This window comes from Morus notabilis, unplaced genomic scaffold (genome assembly GCF_000414095.1).
Source record: "Morus notabilis unplaced genomic scaffold, ASM41409v2 Scaffold2195, whole genome shotgun sequence".
Classification (NCBI taxonomy): domain Eukaryota; kingdom Viridiplantae; phylum Streptophyta; class Magnoliopsida; order Rosales; family Moraceae; genus Morus; species Morus notabilis.
Window position 1 is genome coordinate 85,989 of NW_010359712.1, and position 13,509 is coordinate 99,497.

At 32.0% G+C, this 13,509-nt stretch overlaps 2 protein-coding genes across 3 annotated transcripts in view; both read right to left on the reverse strand.

Moving 5' to 3' along the window:
- LOC21390190 overlaps window positions 1–3,640 on the reverse strand; it is a 10,645-nt gene extending 7,005 nt beyond the window's left edge. For both annotated transcript variants that reach the window (XM_010095010.2, XM_024163584.1), the window contains exons 1-4: window positions 3,214–3,640; window positions 2,150–2,209; window positions 1,036–1,284; window positions 761–837 (exon numbers count right to left, since the gene is read on the reverse strand). In XM_010095010.2, coding sequence (XP_010093312.1) covers window positions 761–837; window positions 1,036–1,284; window positions 2,150–2,209; window positions 3,214–3,634 — 807 coding nt within the window. In that variant the 5' untranslated portion in view covers window positions 3,635–3,640. The remainder of the gene's footprint in view (window positions 1–760; window positions 838–1,035; window positions 1,285–2,149; window positions 2,210–3,213) is intronic.
- A 4,375-nt stretch (window positions 3,641–8,015) lies between these two features.
- LOC21390191 (homeobox protein knotted-1-like 1) lies at window positions 8,016–11,246 on the reverse strand. Its single transcript, XM_010095011.1, has 3 exons — window positions 11,064–11,246; window positions 9,796–9,918; window positions 8,016–8,234 (listed from the first exon to the last, which is right to left on the reverse strand). The coding sequence occupies exons 1-3, from the start codon at window positions 11,244–11,246 to the stop codon at window positions 8,016–8,018; spliced, it is 525 nt and encodes a 174-aa protein (XP_010093313.1).
- Between the last annotated feature and the right edge of the window lie 2,263 nt (window positions 11,247–13,509).

Here is a 13,509-nt window from a genome sequence, read left to right on the forward strand (position 1 = left end):
AGACCCTCGGGTCTGTTTTGCTAGGCACGTGCGCTGCAGCGCACGGGCGCACTGCAGCGCGCATTTGAGCGCTGCAGCGCAAATCTTCGACGGAAAATGTGTTCGTGTGTTTTAGTGATCTGAAAAGGTCTCGAACCATTGCATCTATTTGTGATATGTTTTCTCACATATCTGAGCACTTATTAACAATAGAAATAACTATTGTTATAAGTGTATCAGCATATAAAAAGATAACCATCAAATTGAAAAGGTATCTTTATGTGAAAGGTTGTAACACTTAAAGTGGATGAATGCATCCCTGTCTTTATATGATGGACTTCAGAAAATACAGATTGATATACATTGTTCTGGAACTCAATATTTTTGCTGGATATTGTGTTCAAAGGTTTGTTGTATCTTGGGGGTAATTTGCCATTTAGAACTCGTTAGCAAACTTTGAGAAGTGAGGGCAAATAAAACCTTAAAGGAAAGTATTCCTATACGCCTCAAACCCTTGTTTCTGAATTCTCTATTCTTTTCATCCTCCCAAATCCGAATTTACTCCAACAAATCATAGGCTATACTTAGCCTTCCCCCTGATTTCAGCATATTGTGTTCTTTACAACTGATCCAAACAGAAAAAAGAACGGAAGCATAGAGGCATGACATATACATACATATTAGCATACGTGTATAGAATCTATCAGCCTCTCCAAATTTAGTTGCTTTGGTATGGCGAACAACAACTGAATGAAACTTGACACACACACAACCCAATTACCTGCCCTTGAATGCCCATTTGGACGGCGACAATTGGGTCTATAATGACTCCCCGAATTGGACAGCCCATTAAGTACGCTGCAAGGTAGTAAAACAAATCATTAGAATAGGATCCCCTTTTTCTACCTGATGATTACGTGACTGTACTAGAATGCTTATTGAGGAAAAGAATGTAGTTTGGAGAAAAAGAGGTATTTACTAAGATAAGTGGTAGTACATAATCAACACCCCAAGGAAAACACTTGGCCAGCACCAAAACCTGAATTAGAGGCTTACCTGTTAGGAGATGCCCTGCTTCATGAACAAGGATCCGACGTCTGTTTGGAGGCCAATAACTCGATACTTGAGCTAAACAGCAACCACCAAGGAAGGTAGAATCTACAAATGCTAGTCCCAATATTGCTGCAAGATTAGGCCTAATATCAATGCCTTTGGACAGAAGAAAAGATGTACCGCCAAGGAATGCGATCATAGCAAGACTTGAACTTCCAGATAGACCCCACTTTTTTGGAGCAAATTTTGAAGCTGCATAGAAGGTTATAAGAAAGAGAAGAAATAAATTGTTAGAACTGGATTCAATGCAGCAATTATATAGATATTTTTCTTTTTGTACGTAACAGAAAAATATAATACAAAATCAAATAAAAAGAATGACACAAGGCTAGAGAAGAAGATTTATTCTAGAAGGCTTGAAGTGCAAAACAAAAATAAAAACCAATATTACAGCAGTCACACGTCAAGTCCCCCTCAATTCCTGTCAACCAAAGAAAAAGAAAAGCGATATGTCCTTTACAAAGGACAATGCAAAAAGTCCTGCTACTTATAACACCCCGCATACTTCCTCGTTCTCTTCTAACTTCTCAAAACTCCCCTAAATTCTTTCGAGCCCAAGCTAGCAACAAATAAAAAAAATTCAGCATTTCCAATTTCCTTTCGTTATTGGAGTTGCTGATACTATAACATGAGAAACATACACCAGATCTTGAACACTGCCATACACTTACAGTGCAAAATTAAATGACTAAAACTCTCCATATCTTCTTTCCGAAGACACCGAGAAGGAAAATTATCCACAAAGTTTCCTTCTCTGCCACACTTCAGGCGTATTAACCTCACCAAGCACCAATAGCCAAGAAAAAACCTGAACTTTGATGGGGAACAAGAGCATTCAAAATGAAACGACAAGGTTCGAAATGGTGGCACAACTAATTTATGATCCGAATAAATTGAAGAGTTAAATTGAAGAGCATGGGCGCTTCTCTCACACCAAGTTTGCGAAGGAATTGGACATAATACGATAACAATGCATAACTCCAAAGAAACGTCAGGGAAGAGATTTATAATTAGGGATTAGTAGAAATGACCATAGAGAAAAAGATTTTAGAAGCACCTTCTAAACCAGTTGAATCCTTCAATACACTTGGTGTAACATTTCTTGATCCCTCCAATACTGAAACAGATGAAAAATGCGGTAAAACATTAAGATGAAAGTATAAGCATTAAATTTAAGACGACAGGAATCAATTGCGTGCAATGCATGTATGATAATTTCCAGAATTGAACTCTGAAATGCATACAAAACTTGGCGAAGAAACAATGTAATGAATTTGCACAACACAAATTGTTTTGTTACAAAATGCATTGACTTAACAACCTATAAAGAAAACATTCAATATGTTGAAACCCAGGTGCCTATTTGAGCATAAATTTTAAAGATTTGTTCTTGGGTGCAATTTTTAGTTAGATACATGGTGATAACCTAGAAGGGTTTGATCAAAGCAATCCCCAATCACGCAATATAAAGAGACTAAGACAAACATAATGTACAATCCCAAGCATTTTTTAAGCTCAATATAGGATAACATGAAATATATTTCTCTTTTGCTTGCTTCTCCAATTCACACTACTTTATAAGGTAGGACATGCACACCTACAATCCATGGTTGGCCGTTAGTTACTTCACACTTGTGCTTTTGTTTACTGTGATCTAAGGTATGCCCTATTGGAACACTTCATAAGAATTAAGAACAAAGCAACGAAGCTAATATTATAAAGGAAATATGCAGGTTAGGAAGGATTATATAGATAGGAAAAGGGTTCTTTAAAACAAGTCCCATCCACATGATTTTTCTGTAAAACCTGAAAGATAAAAACTAAGACATGGTATGAGTCTGTCCGAGTAAAAGCTTCCGAGTTCAAACTAACTTAACATAATAATTTTAGCCTTTAATATGTTTTAAGCCTATTCAAATAAATAATATTTGAACAGACAATTGTCAATTGTTTATCCCACATATAAAAGGAAAGCGCTAGAATTAAAATAATTAATTTTAACTCACCTCCTAACTGCCTTTAAGTTTTGTTCTTATAAATCAAACAAATAAACCAATAGCTTCATCCAAAAAAAAAAAAAAAAAAAAAACCCAAAAGAATTTTGAAAAAAAGAAAGATTACCAATGTTCCTGAATTTTCCGAAATTGGGTAAGAAGCCTCTATCCTTGAGAAACTTATAAGCATTCCCAACGAGCCTCATATCATCAGCATTCAAGCACGTGTCCAAAACCTCCCAATCCCTCTGAAACCCAGAATTAGAAATCCCCAACTCACCAAACCGAGACGACCCAAGACGGAGCTCTTTTTCTTCTTGGTCTTTGGTTTCCATGGATTTCAAGAACCTGAGAGCCCCAGCAAGGTCCTTGCGCTTCACGGCCTCCTCGTACTCGTTCCATTCGCGAAGAGCCGATCTCACAACGCCAAGGCAAGGAGGCCTGCGAGTTGGCGAGAGAAAAGATGAAAGTTTGGGAGAAAATGTGGTGGATAAGATTGAGAGAGTTGTTTGAGGGAGAGCTCCAAGGTTAAGGGAAGCAAAAGCCATCCCAGAGCGGAGAGAGAGAGAGAAGCAATGAGATGAAATTGCCGCAGAGTAATTAGTAGAGTAACAAAAGGATAAAAAAATAGTTTCAGCGTGTTTAATACGATAATTCATATGATTTAAATTATAATTCGTAATTTATTATAATATTTTTTTAAAAAATATATATAAATTAAGAATAATTTTTAAATTATAATTTTAAATTTGTAAATCAAATGTCCACCCTAATTTGCGTCTCTTTAGGTTTGTTTATGCTAATAGTTTTTTTTTTTTTTTGTTCCTTTTTGATGGAATGCCATTCAAAAATTTGCAATAAATAACATCGATGTGAAACTTTAACATATTTTGAGCGATGAAATTATAACATCTTAGCTTTTTTCATAAATATTGGGCGTAATAATTTATTTATTAAAGAAGTATATATTTACTTTGAGTAAAAAAAATATTTATGAGTAAATATGATATTTATTTTAATTTTTTGAAAATAGACTATTTACTCAGAATTATATCAACAATATATTATTCTCTTTTTATCCTTAATATTTATAGGAATTTCAGAAGAAAAAAATCCTTTCTACATTGATTTTACTATATATTTACAGTAATTACATAAAATACACCTTCTAGAGTTAATTTATAAATTCATCCCTCTATTTTTGAAAACTACAATGGTAACCTTATATTATCAATTATTTTAGGAAATAATTATATTCTAAAACCCTTTGTTTTATCAAAGTGGTAAACTGGGATGCTCTTATTTGGATGATGCTAATTAGGAACCAATAATTTTTAGAAAGTACTAGTTAGAGAGCAAGTGCTATGCAGATATAATAGTGATAATATATTAGAGCCCGTTTGGTTCATGGATTAAAACCATGAGATTAGAATCATTTTCGATTTACGTGTGTTTTTTGTGAGAGAAAATACTGTAACGAACCATGAACCATGATTCGAATCAGAGAACGAATCCTCCAACTAAACGGCTCTTAGTGATTTACATTTGACTCCATAAAATATAATAGTGATTGAATTCCTCACCCAAATTAAAAAATAAACAAATAATCTCGCATGTAGAAGTTGCAGTGACAAACAATTCCGCTAAAAATAGGAAAGCAAAAACCCTAAACTTGCCACGTTAGAAAGCTCCTCGCTCTTGGCTTAACAGATAAGGGCAACCTTTATCCACTATTCACAACAATATCTCACAACAATATCCCACTTGATTGTGCACTGTATTTTATCACATTTAGGGTCCATTTAGTTCACTGATCGAGTTTTTAATTCGAGTTGAGATGTAACTTTATGTGTGAGCTTTTTACTATAACAAAAAGTCAAATGTAACTGTTTCTGAGAGCTTTTTATTATAATAAAATTTGAATTATAAACTTAAATCGGTAAAATGAACGGAACCTTATTGTGTTTGGATTTAAGTGAGCCCAACATGATCTCTTATATCATATATATATATATATATATGTATATATGTATATCAAAAGTAATTAAGTAACTTTATTTACCTTTTTGAATAAGGATTATCTTTTGTCACACCATTTTACTCGAATGTAATATGTCAAACCTTATCCAAGGCTTGATTGTGCAATAAATTCTATGATATTTTATTATGTCCTGATTTGATTGGGTCAAATGATATTAATTACCTTTTCTAATAATGACTTACCTTGTTCATCTATAAATAGCTCTTAACCACAATAAAGTAACACACAAGAATAAGCATTCCATACTTTTACCATACCAATATTTCTGAAAAACCTATCATGGAGAGATCTTCAAGATTGCTTGATTTAGCTTTGCTATTTCTTATTGCATTTGGTAATGTTCAAGATATATCTTTCTCTTACAATTTTTATTCAATTTTTAACCACTATACGCTTTCTTACTAATTATAAAATTAAAAAAAAAAAAAAACTTTTCAGGTTCTCAAAAGTAGTTTGAAGGTGAAGCAAGAAATGTAGTGAACATTCCATGCAAAACTGTGAACGATTGCTTTGATGTAACCAAGTGTATTTGTGGCTATCTCAACTTGTGCATGTGTCACGGTGAACAAGTATTTGGCGCTGAAGATTTGGCGACTACTCACTTGGAAGCACAAAAGGAAGTGCTCAACAAAAACTAGCTAGGTGTCAGGCACACACACACACACACATATATGTGCGCTTATAAATAATAAGAATACAAATTAAGATTTTTACCGAACTTTGTTCACTAAGTAGAAGTTCGTTGGCTAGTATTTTTCATTAGTGTGGAAAATGCATTACTTAGCGGGCGCAAATTGGTAAGAATTTTAGTTTGTAACTTCGTATTTGTATAATACTATCACTGAAATATATATATATATATAAATTTATACAAAGAGAAGAAAAAAATGACACCACATTCAAATGAGACTCGAAACTCAAACCCTCAATTTATAGTTGGGATTGAGGGACTAACAAGTAATTAAGTTATCCCCTCATTTGTCACTATCATTGAAATAATAACATAAACTAATGATGATGGTTTAGGGTACGACTTTCTATCTATTATCTTAGCTTAGGAGTTGTTTGGTTGGGAGATTCGTATCTCGATTTGAATCATGGTTCGTAGTTTGTTACAGTATTTTTTCTCACAAAAAATACACGTAAATCGAAAATAATTCTAATCTCATAATTATAATCTATTAACTAAACGTCTCTTTAGTTAGCAACCTATTTTGCCCCTCGAAGGAAAATAAAAATTGTTATCATATCTCCCACCAAAAAAGGCAGCATATATAGAATTGCGTTCTCTTTTCAAACATAAGACAGCATTTTTTGAGAGCTTTTATAAAAGTTGTTTGATTTAATGGTGGTTTTGTTAAAAATCTACGTTGAATACCTATCGTTTCTTGTCTTAATAAATACAGCTGCTAGGCTCATGATTTAAAAATTCGAACGAAAAACCCTAACCCGTTTTTGCTCAAACTTATTGCTATCGTTCTTTCTATTTATAAAATTCGTGTGTTGTACCATGGCTTCAAATTTAACTTTCGTTTTCATTCCATAAAGTTCTATCTCTTTTGTTATCAATCTTTTACCTTAGTTGAAATGTGACGCCATAGAAACAATGTAGCTGGGTCGATGACGTATGTCAGCGAAATCATACGAATTAAACTGCAAGACCGTTTTATATTTTCAACTTAAAGACAACAGATTGCGTCCTGCAGAGTGCATTAAGGCCAAAGATCATAAGGGCCAGATTGGTAGTACTGCAGATTTAAAAAAAAAAATTGTTATTAATTGTGTTGAAAAAAAAAATAATTGTTACAAAAAATAACTGAGTGTTTGATAAACTGTAATTATACAAGTCTTGATTCTAGGGATATTATGAAAGTTTTATTAATTGTACTTTAAGGTGATTGCCGCACAATCTAAAAGTCAAAGGGGCTGCTTCTAATTTTGACTGTAAATTCCTCAAAAATTCTTTAAGAATCACTTTTTATGGTTTTTATTAAACACATATTTCAACTATAGATGGTTAGAAAATTGATTTTAGGCTCTAAAAATTACTGCCAAATATACCCTAAGATTTAGCGAAGACTTCTTGTGATTATGCGAATATAATTGTAATAGTATGCATGCGTGCGTGTGGAACATAAAATAAACGCCTTGTGGATAAGATATTGATCGTATTCATATATGAATTTTTCAAGCCCTATAAATAGGACTAGATTAATTAGCACGAGAAAGGTATGCTCATCTTATTTTCGAAACTACTTTATGCCTTTCTCAAGTGATTTTTTTTTTTTATTTTGAGCGTCAGATAGTTTTCCTTTATAAGTACCCTAAATTCTCAAATTAAGTTGGTGCAAGATTGAAGCTAATAATTATTGTGACAAGAAAGGGACTATATATTCATTCGCCTTTTCATGTAATAATTTACCTCTCAGAGTTTCCAAAACTAATTGTATTTATTTATATATATATATATATATTTAGAGTGGAGGACTTGATACATTATAGTTTTTTTTTTTTTTTAGAAGATGCTAATTTAGTTGGGATGGACTAAGATACCTTAGAGGTCTCTCTTTTAGTTCAAATAATATAAGGATTGTTTAATGAAACCTGATACAGAGCCAACTATGAACAAACTAATAACAACAAGCTCTTTGACAAGAACCATGTCCAACAACATATTTCATAACTAACCAAGACATAATATCTACTGATAACATTATAATTAGATCGCATAATAACAAAATGTAATAATTAGACATCAACGGGGCTCGCATAACTGTTTATTCTTAGCCACTATTATGTCTAACACTAGAGGAAAAAAGGTTTTCTGCGACCAAAATATTAGTGCTTTGTGTTTTTTTTTTACCAAATTTTTGGTCATTAGGTGGAATCTACAGCTTGGTCGCAGAAAGTTTTCTCGCGACCGAATTCTGAACATCTTCGTAATCTTTGTCGCTAAAAACTAAAGTTTGAACATCTTCTAGTTCTGCATTTTCTGAAACACGGAGATCGCTAAGTTGAGCATACATGTTGGTTATGAATGATGTTGCGTCTCTAAGAGGTTCCTCCATGGCTTCTCTAAGCTTGTTCAGGGCCATGCAATATGCATCCTACATACATCCATCAATCAAACGTAATTGGTTAAAATAAATAGATTTATATTATCTATGCAATGTTAGGCGAATGTAACTACAATTTAGATTTATCTCATATATGTCTTCAAAATTAGTTGTAGTTAATTATGCACCTATCACATGTGAATAGCCAAACTTGTAATTTTTTAAAGTGCAAAGGAAGCATTCTGTGAGTCAATCTATGGGAAAATGTTGCCATCTTGAATTTCAACGGTTAGTGTTTGGAACTTTACGTTGTGTTTGATCTGAGTATACAAAATAGATGTTCAGATCTATAGGGCGCTTTTGAAACTCGTTTCAAAATGATTTTATTTTTTGTATAAAAATAAAAATGAAAACGTTTTCGATCTCAGACATAAATCATTTTTAAAAATGCATTTAGTAATTTTATCACGAGATTATTTTCAGTATAAAAAAACTCATTAATGTCTCTCTTTCTCTCTCTCTGCTCGAGAGAGGAGAAAACGAAAACAAAAAATGAGAAACGACTAAAAGTCGTTTTTCATTTCTCTCTCATTTTACACTAAATCAAAAAATCGTTTTCATTTTCATTTTTTGTCTTTGTTGCGCCAAACACCGTTTTGAAAATGTTTTCATTTTTTCTTTCTCAAAAAATGTGAAAAACAAAAATGAGATCAATTCCAAATACGGCCATAAGCTAGCGTCATTTTCTCTTTTTATTAATCGGTCAGATACGTGTCTTGGCTTTCGAGAATTCTAAGAATTAAAGACCTAGATGTCTTGACTTTCGAGAATTCTAAGAATTAAGGACCTAGTTTCGATTGTGAGAACCTTAAAAAGTTCAATATTAATTGTAGCTAAGGAAGGCATTGCATCCCATGTTGGTATTAGCAACCTATATATCTTCATGACGATCATTCGAGTGTTGAATTTCCTTGGTCCTTGTGGCCTGTGAGGAATGCTTTGCTCGGAATATTTACGGGTAAAAAAAGAGTTGTTGTGTGATACAAACTTCGATTAAATTTTTCAAGAAGGAAAATATAATTCATTTTATTGGAATTTACTGGAATATGTAAAGTCTCCGTTCATTTCACTGATTCGAGTTTAAAATTTGAATTTTACTACAGTAAAAAACTCTCAGAAACAGTCACATCTAACTTTTTTGTTACAATAAAAAGCTCTCACATAAAGTCACATCTCAACTCAAATTAAAAACTCGAATCAATGAACTAAACGTATCCTTTAACAGTAAAAACATGATGGCAATGTCATAAATATATAATAAAGAAAGAAAAGTAAAGTGGCTGGTGTTACTGTAAATATTAAGTATAAAAAGAAACGTGTGAACGTGAGAGAGTGCGGAGTTAAAAAGGGAATGACGGCACTCATATAAATTTATTTAAAATGTGTGACTTATTAATAAGTGAGTTTGTTTTAAAAACTTAAGCTGATACATGTCAAAAGAGTAATGTGGCATCTGAAAAAGAGTATATTAGAGTCTCCATTTAGCATTTTTCTATTAAACAGAGAAAATAATACAAATTACAAATAGTGAGAGGTGGGATGTAGATCTTACCATAAATTTATCCAGCTCAGTAGAAGTGGGAATTGTAGAGCCAGCATTGATGAACTTGCTGTTATTATCTTCGTCTAATAATGAAGTTTCCGTGACAAGTTCGTCAATCTCACCTAATCCCACCTGACAAAACATATCATATAATTAATTACTCGTCAGACCACGATTAGAAGCATAAAATATGTCTAGATTTTCCATCAGTAATCTGGCGCGCGCGTTGAAACTTGAAAGTAATTAGAGATTCTTATTTTCACTTTATCGTTATTAATTTTTTGTTATTTTCTTTTCTTTTCTTTTCTTCTTTCTTTCTTTCTTTCTTTCTTTCTTTCTTTCTTTCTTTCTTTCTTTCTTTCTTTTTTTCTTCCTTTTTTTCTCTTTTGCAATTTTGATCAGTCGAGTGATCTAAAGTTTGAATCCTCCTCCCTGTTATAACGACACCAACGACCTTAACCATATTTTCCAACTCTGACAGCAATTTTTTTTTTTTGGTAATTACAGTTTAGACACATAATTAGTAACCGCCATAATTTGGTTCAATTGTTAAATCAACAAATTTTAGTATTCATCTCTGCTGATTTTTCATTTAATTAATTCTCCAATTGATAAAATCTACGGCTGCCAAAAATTGTCGCTATATAGATGATGAGTAAATTGATAGGATCTCCCATACATTCAAGATTCAATATGATAGAAATTGATAAATACAATTAATTTGCTAATATTATACCTCAGAGTTGACATATTATCCGAGTGGTGTGGAGAAATACTACAATCAAATATTCCATTATCTCTTCGATCATTATTTATGATTATTCCATTATCCCTTCGATCATTATGTATGTTTGCTCATAAACAATTACCAAACGCTGACCAATTCTAACAATGATCGAACAAGAAGATCGATGATCTAATTTCATTATTATCAGCTTAATTAGTTCCTTTTTTTTTTTTTTTTATACATTGCTGGCTGTTTTTAGAATGTAAGTTTTGGATATCTCCCTTAACCCCACCCCGATTTCCAAGCTTTTGTATTTTTATCAAAATGTATCTATCATAAATTACCATTATAATTTCGCATGAGGGTGACTTACACATTACTTTCCATTTTTGGCTAAGACATTATTTAGGTTCTTATACATTTTTATAGCTAGCTAGACTAGAAGAAATAGGCACGACATAAATTTTGAAAGAAAACCTGACAAAAGGGAGATCGTTAAGATGATAAAAATATCTTAAAACAGTTAGATCGTTAAAGATGATAAAAATACCTTCAAACAGTTGATATGTGTCTCAATCAACAGCTCAAACAAAGGATGTCCCGAAATCATCCTCTTCATCAGAACCTCTTGATCATCAATATGATCTAATTCCTCCACACTACCATCACCATCACTAGCGCTTCCCAAAGCCCTAACAACACTAGTACTGTTCTCTCCACTGTTCTCTCCCATCTCTCTCTCTCTCTCTCTCTCTCTCTCTCTCTCTATCCTCTCACTGCTCCTTCCTTTCTCTCTCTTTCTCTCTCACTGCTCCTTCCTTTCTCTTCATTCGCCAAAGGTGGTCTATATCATGAAGTGGCCGTAGTAGTACTGCATGAAAAGCAACCCAACGTACGTACTTTTATAATTTATTTATTTATTTATTTAACTTGAGGTTGGAGAAATATCAAAAGCTAAGCTCCCATGTGCTAATTCACAGTTTCGAAACATTATTCAAATTGTCTTGTTATAGTATTTTCTTTTAAAAAATTTTATTTTTTTTGTTTAATTAAACTTATAAACTAAACTTGTCATAAACCCTAACATTAATGCAGATGTAGATTTAGCGTTAGGCTAAACCTATGATCATAATATATTTATTGGCATACCATTACTTTGCCCACCTTATTTGGAAGGGCAAAAAAAAAAGAAAAATACGTGCACACATAATATGATATGATTACTACTGATCATGATCAGTATATACAAACATATATAATATCTTTATCTTCTCTCTTTCTCCTGTTGATTTTCACGGCTTTCCTTTTTTGCCCTGAAAGGTACTTCTCATGAAAAGCGTTTTCCCTCTTCGATTAAAGCAGCTTTTTGGACTATTTTATCCCCTCCCTGGTTGAATATCACCAACCAAAAAAAAAGTGGCGTCAATTTCTGGGTTTCGTTGTTACTGTTTGCATGTTGTAGTTTTATACTTTGTTGCGTCATTGGCTTGGCAGATCATAAAGAAAACCGACAGTTTAGATACAGTACTTTTTGTCCATATGAAGATGATTAGATGGGGAACAGTAACTCACAGCATACTCTTTGCAGTACTGAACTGTACGGACTGTTGATATATATATACATAAGTATATGTATATATGTAATTAAGTTTTTACCAAATTTTGCTACTGTACTAGGTGCTTTTATTGGGAGCTTTTGAACAGTTGTGGTTAGCATGCACTGAACAGCACTCAGTGATGCGTAACTGCATGTGTACTTCACGTGATGTTTCCTGACTCGTTAGTGCTGACAAGAAGATCATGATAAGCATGTTAGCATGGATCTTTAACGTATGCTTTTGTATATACACATACGCATGAAGACCCTTTTCATTAATAGTTGAATTTTCGCTCGAAATTAAATCAACAAGATATTATAAATAGATCATAGGATCCAGTATTATGCTATGCAATAAGCATAATTATTTATACTTGTGTATCTTACTTGGCGCCACATAATCAAATACACAAATTTGATTAGAAGTTGCAATACCTACTATAATCTCCTTGCCAATTTCTCAATGTCTAAATGCTTGTAATAGAAGATATAAATAGGGTTTAAACAAAACAAAATGAAACAACCTAAAAAGGAAAATAGAAAAAATTGTAAGGGGATATCGTAAAACCATATATAGGCTGGGTTTGGTATTGCTTTTCACTTTCAAAATCAGTTTCTGTTTGTAACAAAAACTGATTTTAGTGTTTGGTAAATCTATTCAAAAGTTCTTTTTGAAGAATTTACAACCAAAATCAGAAGCAGCCCAAATGCAACTTTAACTTTTAAATTGTGCATGAATCAGCATAATACAATTAATAAAACTTTCATAATACCCATAATACCCCTAATGAAATTTAAAATTTACAATCTTCCCAATTTAAAATTCAGACTCATAATATAATATAATATAATATAATAATACAATAATATAATATAATATAATGTAATAGTAATATTGTAATAAATAATATCATAATTATATTAATAACTCTAATATTATTATTTTATCATATAATATGACATTATAATAATATTATAATTATTTTAATAATATGCTATTATAATTATAATATAATTATAGGAATTGTCTCCAATCCGGTACCGGATTGGAGTTACAGATGTATATTTTCTTTAAAACATGTATATTTCTTCTTCGGCATATGTATATTTCCTTTTAAAACATGTATAATGTGGGAAGACAACTATAATTTGTCTAAACACTTATATACATATTTTTAGATGAAATATACATGCCCCAAAAATGAAATATACATATTTTTAAAAGATATATACATGTGCCGCTCCAATCCGATGCCGGATTAGAGACTTTACCTATAATTATAATATGATATCATAATTATTATTTTATAATAATATTATATATGATAGTGTATTGATAAAATTATATTTATTATATTAATAATAATATAATAATTAATATAATTAAATATTAATATAA